Below are 6,648 nucleotides of genomic sequence, written 5' to 3'. Positions count from 1 at the left end.
CATATTTGTGAAAAAGGCAATACCTATCTTTTACGATTTGACCTAGGCTCATATTTAAACAAAAGAAATTAACAGCCTGTTTCTGTATGTCGAAAGAAGAAAGTGTGCGAAAGAAACAGGTCCAAACTTTTGTGTGTTTTTCAAATTTGTTTTTTGTTTTGAAGCAAAAGCAAAGGTAAAATTATTTCGAAAACTAAAGTTTGGGCGTGTTTCATTCACACATTCTTCTTTTGACATACAGAAGCTGGCTCTAAGTGAGGAAAACTTGCAATATTAACAGATTAAATGAAAACATTTGTCATATTTAGTGCATATGACAGATCAATGGTATGTTTCTCGAAGACTATTCGAATTGAAATTCGTTCAAAATACTACTAAACTCCTGTTTTATTTAGAAAATTTTCATTTGATTGAAAACAAAAATGAACCAAATATTTTTTTTTTCAAAAACAGAAGGTTGATGGTAGTTTCAACGAATTTGAATTCGATCCGTCTTAGTAAAACCGGCCACCAATAAATTGATTTTAACAAAAATTGCAAACTAACCAGACTTAACCAGAGTTCGAAAATAAACACTATAATATCGTACCGTACCGTTCTGTACCGTACCAAGGTGGATAGGTACACTACGATAGTGTACCGCTCCGGAGCACAAACACTAAAAAATATTTTAGTGATACTGTACCGGAACACAACGATAATCGTAGTGTACCGCATGCCGGAGCACTAAAAATCGTAGTGCTCCGACTGCGGAGCACTAAAAATCGTAGTGTTCCGACTGCGGAGCACTAAAAATTTTAGTGTTCCGACTGCCGGATCACTAAAAATCATAGTGCACCACGTGTTGGAACACTAAAAAATAATAAAGGTATTATGTTTTCTTAGGAAAATTAAATATTTGTTTAAATTTGATCAAATAAAAATTAAGATAAACTGTTACATCCATGTATGTTTAAATTAGTTAAACACATTGCGAAATATGGTCAAAATTATGAAAAAACAATATTTAATTTTTGTGGAATGAAGCAGAAAGATCGTTGTGCCGGAGCACTAAAAATCGTTTTGTACCACGTTTTGAAACTATAAGGTAATGAACCATACATTAATTTATTATGATTTCTGAGGAAATTAACCCCCAGTTTTTGTAAAAAATTTTATTCTTCTCACACGAATTGTCAAATTTTGTAGATCGATTTACTCGCTTTAGCGCAAATGTAGAGCGCTGATTTTTAAATGAGGAATCCTTAACGATATATGGAACGGGTATACGAAAAATTAGATGTGTATGTCATCTGGGGGCTGAGCTATGAATGCCTAAATTATTACGAATATAGACGAACGAACAAAAATAAGTTACAAAAACTGGGGGTTAATATTATATATATATTTTTTTAATAAATAAAAATTAAAAGAAAATGTGAAAAACATCTGATTTGGTTTTTGGACAATGGAGCACTAAAAATCGTAGTGTTCCGACTGCCGGATCACTAAAAATCGTAGTGTTCCGATTGTCGGATCACTAAAAATTGTAGTGTTCCGACCGCCGGATCTCTAAAAATCGAAACAATGGATCAATAAAAATTCTAGTGTTCGGTTGTGGAGCACTAAAAATCGTAGCGTACCAAGAGCCAAAACGCTAAAAATAACATTAAGGTAATCGTCTGTTTATTATAATTTATGAGGGAAATTAAATATTTTATGTTTTTAGGATAAATTAATACATATTAATAAATAAAAATTAGAAGTAAATGTGTAAAACATCTGATTTGATTTTTGGACTGCTCCGCAGTCGGAGCACTACGATTTTTAGTGCTCCGACTGCGGAGCACTACGATTTTTAGTGTTCCGACTGCGGTACCCAACGTTTTTAGTGTACCAAAATGTGGTACACTACGCTTTTCGTTGTGCTCCGGAACAGTATCACTAAAATATTTTTTAGTGTTTGTGTTCCGGAACACTAACGCTAAAAATATTTTAGTGATACTGTTCTCGGAGCGGTACACTATGTTAGTGTACTGTTAATATTCGAACTCTGGACTTAACCTCAAATTGGAACATTAAGAATTCTGCTAATCGAGTAGACAAGATATAAGTCTATGTTAACGTAATTTATCAAAATTATATATTAATTGAGCCGTTTTTAATAAAAATTGGAATATGGCCAGACCTAACCTCAAAGTGAAACATTAGGAATTCCTGCTAGAATGGCAACCGCTCCAGACTAAATAACAACATGAGCGAAATTTTATAAACGGAATATATTTTAAAAAGTTTCAAATGTTATTGCACCTAACCACAAATTCCAACGAAACAAATTAGCTTAAATTGTTGAAAATGACTGCTAATATGGAGGAAAACACCGTGTATACAATTTTTAATTGATATTATAGAGTAAGATAACCATTTGGTGAAATTGCAGTTGCTACAGGTTAAATGACATTTGTAATCTTTAGAACATACCACAGAACAAACAAATCGATTTTAATAAAAATTCAAAACCAAGCACACCTAACCTCAAATTGCTACATAAAGAATACCTCTAATCGAATATAAATTATAACTGTTAAAGATAAAATGTGAGTCTATTGAGTCTATTTTAACTTAATCAAAATTATGGAGGAAATAAGTCGATTTTAATAAAAAAAAGAAACATGGCCAATCCTAACCTTATATTGAAACGTCCGAATTCCTGCTAGATTTATAAATATTACAATCGCTCCAGACTAATCTACATGACCTATATTTTAAAAACGGGATATATTGGAATATGTTTTTATGACAACAAAAATTAGGAATTACTGCTAGATTTGTGAAAATGGCCACCGCTTCAGACAAAATAATAAAATGACCGACATTTCATATACGGAAGAAGTTTTTATAACAACAAATCCAAATGTTTTCACTCCTAACCACAAATTCCAACAAACACAAACTACGAACCTTTTCTGAACCATTGGCAAGGCTTCGGAGAATTTACAATCATCGCTTCAGGGGGCTGCCCATGAATGTTGTCGTTGTGTTAGCAAAGAAACCTTTGTAGCAGCATATGTTTGATGCTGGCTTGGCAGCCGCTGACCAAGATATTTGGGGTTATTCTGAACGAAAATTCCCCGTGAGTTTTGACTTTCCGCCGTTGCAACTTAAGGGAGAAAGTAAAAAACTCACGGGGAATTTTCGTTCAGAATAACCCCAATTAAGATTTCGGGTCAATCCGGTAACAAAACATGGCACAATTTATATGAGAGCCGTTCACATTGAATAAAGTACGGGAACGGACGAAATTCTTAAAACAGCCTATCGAGTCCAAAATTGGCCTAATCATTCGTCGACTGACTTGCTGTCAGTAATTATCTTTCTAACATCAAACACTTTAATTTGTAACATTTTAAAAACGGTTTTATTAAAAATTGAATTACAATATCCTCTGTTGAGAGTATGAATGTTTACATTTTATTAATTGGCAGTTCTTTTTCTTAGAGATTATTATTAAGTACTTTAGTGGTAAAAAAAAACTTTCAATCTACATGGAAAACAGAACAATTATAAATATTCTTCTTTAATTAACAATTGGTTCATAAAATAATATACATTCTATGTAAATGTTCAAAAACTTTTAGGGCTTAGTTATCTTTTTAATATCAAAAACCATCTTGCAATCTCAGCATTTTACTTTTTTTTTTTTCTTCCATAAAGTTAACTTTTTTAATACTTATAAGACTATTATGGCTGTTAATGCAGCAACAATCTGAGTTGGGGCTTTCAACTTAGACTACATTTTTGGCATCCCGAGGTATGCGATGTGTTAAATATTGAGCAGGCAAAAATCCAGTATCACCTAAATATTTAATACAAACATTACCCGAAGGTTGTATGGTCAGCCAAGTTATGGAAGCATGATTTATGGAAATGCGTAACCATGCTTCGGGTGGAAATTGTAGGGCACGACACACAAAGTAACGTATAACATTGCCATGACCCACAATTAGGGTATATGTATCATGTTTATCTGAAGGCAAGGCACGATGGAAGTAGCGTCTGAAGCCAGCTTCAATGCGGGCACCATCACGAAAGAACTGCTGCATTGTAGTCATGGAGAAACAAAGGATAATTTATAAGTAAAAAGCTATAGAGTAAACTATTTCAATCTAACTCACCGATTCTTCGGGCCTCCAGTGGCCGACAGGAGGTTGAGGTGGTATGGGTGCTCCTTCTCTGATGAAGGCACAGTGCTTTACATCCTTGGGATCAAAATCAATTTCCTTTAAGATTATATCACATGTCTCTTGGGCCCTTGTCATTGTTGAGGCTATTACTTTGTCCCATTTTATACCCAACTCTTTGAGACGCTTTCCCGTATATTGTGCCTGTAAACGTCCACGAGTTGTAAGACGATGTGTGTCATCGGTATCACCCAAATCCAAGTATTCGCCATGTCTAATAAGAATTATGTGGCGTGCTACCTTGGTAGTAGCCTTTTCCAAATCACTGTTATATCGATTCTGTTCTTGCGGTGTATCATTTTTAGCTGGTTTAACTAAACTTTTGGGATTCCTACAATCCCAGTTATTATCCCATAGAGCACAAGGATTAACCGGCTTATCACTAACTGTCCATGACATCTGTACATTCTGTTGGTTATCACGCAATTTCTGGTAGTAGTAGGCACCCAATCCACAACCAGTTCCTAAGGCAACGACGCCAAATTTTCTTACTCCATGCCACATAACCATATTGATTGTTGGGAATTGTGGAAGTTAGTAGTATTGGAAAATGCTTTGTGAAAATGTTGTTTTGAAATTAATGCAATTTTTTGGCTGTTCAATTTTGCATTAAATACCGACTACCCAAAAAAAAGTGTAGTCAATGTAACGATTTTAGCATACACATACATTTGTGAGTAGCGATTGTATATAAGTTTCGGTCGCGGATTTTGTGTTTTAAATGAGATTTGGGACTCAACGTATTTGGGTAATAGTCCCAATTTACATTAGGCGAGTTTAGTTGCGGCAATTGTCAGTTTGTAGGTGAGAGAGGGTGCTGAGAGGCAAAGGGTTACCATATGCCTCACCTCTCTCTCCTACAAAATGACAATTGCCGCAAGTAAACTCGCCCAATGTAAATTGGGACATACAGACGCTCAGAGAGCGTTGTTTTGGTAGGTTGGTGAAATATTTGTGTACGTGCCGTCGTAATTTAGGTTTAGCAGTAACATCTCAGTTTTTTAGAAGTCCATACCCAATTAGTCCCAATTTACATTAGGCGAGTTTACTTGCGGCAATTGTCATTTTGTAGGAGAGAGAGGTGAGGCATATGGTAACCCTTTGCCTCTCAGCACCCTCTCTCTCCTACAAACTGACAATTGCCGCAAGTAAACTCGCCTAATGTAAATTGGGACTAAGTCCCAATTTACATTAGGCGAGTTTACTTGCGGCAATTGTCAGTTTGTTGGTGAGAGAGGGTGTTGAGAGGCAAAGGGTTACCATATTCCTCACCTCTCTCTTCATCAAACTGACAATTGCCGCAAGTAAACTCGCCTAATGTAAATTGGGACTAACCAAAAAACCTAATACTTAAAAACAAAAGCTCTGTTCCAGAACTAAAAAGTTTTTACAATTTTTACCACTTTTACACATTTTGCGTTCCCGTACACAAAATTTATATGAAAATCGTTTACGACTTTTACAACTTTTACGATTTTTACAACTTTATAAAGTACGGGAACAGGCCAAAAGATGTATAACCATTTTAACCCCCAGTTTTTGTAAAAAAAACTATTCTTCTCACACGAATTGTCAAATTTTGTAGATCGATTTACTCGCTTTAGCGCAAATGTAGAACGCTGATTTTTAAGTGAGGAATTCTTAGCTGTATATGGAACGGGTATACGAAAAATTAGGTATGTATGTCTTCTGGGGGTTGAGCTCATGATACAATGAATAGGTAGCATTATCAGCCCAGCTGATGGTAACATAATGTGTCAATTGCATTGAATTTATGTCAAATTTTGACATCTTATGTTACCAAAAACGGCAGTTACTGCTACCTATTCATTGTATCATGGTTGAGCTATAGATGCCTAAATTATAACGAATATAGACGAACGAACAAAAATAAGTTACAAAAACAGGGGGTTAGTCTTTGTTAAAAAATGTTGGTCCTGTGGCAATTAAAAAATGTATATAACATGGATCCATGGCAACCCTATAAGCGAGAATAACAAAGAAAAGTTTCCCAGCAAAAAAGTTTGGAAGTAGTGCAATGTAGAGTTATGATTTCAATACATCCTTCGATGCAGTCCACACGGGGTTATGAAAATGCACTGCGCTCGATACATTATGGAAGCAATTGCTTAAACATCCCTAGCCAAGCAAGCCAATTTTTTGATCCCTACTGTCGCAGTTTTTCTTCTGAACACAAGGAAAAGTGTCTAAAATTATAAGAATTTGTTTAAAAAAATAAAGAAATACAAACTAAAGATACGAACATTGCTGTAATTCACGAGACGCAAATTATCTTTGAAGTGGAGTTATGCTTGGTTTACATTTACGAAATCCACTCGATTTCAACTGTCAAATCCATAGGTTAAACGTCAAATGAAATCCAGATGAGATTTCATTTGACGTTTGAGCTATGGAATTGACAGTTGAA

General features: G+C 35.0%; 1 protein-coding gene across 2 annotated transcripts; it reads right to left on the bottom strand.

Annotated features, from left to right (window-relative positions):
* Positions 1 to 3,374: 3,374 nt before the first annotated feature.
* On the bottom strand, positions 3,375 to 4,867 carry Pgam5 (Phosphoglycerate mutase 5). 2 transcript variants are annotated; one of them, XM_073976429.1, is made up of 2 exons: positions 4,155 to 4,867; positions 3,375 to 4,076 (listed from the first exon to the last, which is right to left on the bottom strand). In XM_073976429.1, exons 1-2 carry the CDS (start codon positions 4,728 to 4,730, stop codon positions 3,765 to 3,767), a joined length of 888 nt encoding a protein of 295 aa, XP_073832530.1. In that variant the 5' UTR covers positions 4,731 to 4,867; the 3' UTR covers positions 3,375 to 3,764. The 2 variants fall into 2 exon arrangements, with proteins under 2 accessions (XP_073832530.1, XP_073832531.1); XM_073976430.1 differs by having other exon boundaries at positions 3,375 to 4,073; positions 4,155 to 4,849.
* Between the last annotated feature and the right edge of the window lie 1,781 nt (positions 4,868 to 6,648).

The sequence above is a fragment of the Musca autumnalis genome, unplaced genomic scaffold (genome assembly GCF_047663935.1).
Source record: "Musca autumnalis isolate F117 unplaced genomic scaffold, ASM4766393v1 scaffold_3, whole genome shotgun sequence".
NCBI classification, from domain to species: domain Eukaryota; kingdom Metazoa; phylum Arthropoda; class Insecta; order Diptera; family Muscidae; genus Musca; species Musca autumnalis.
This window is presented reverse-complemented; position numbering and strand designations above follow the sequence as displayed.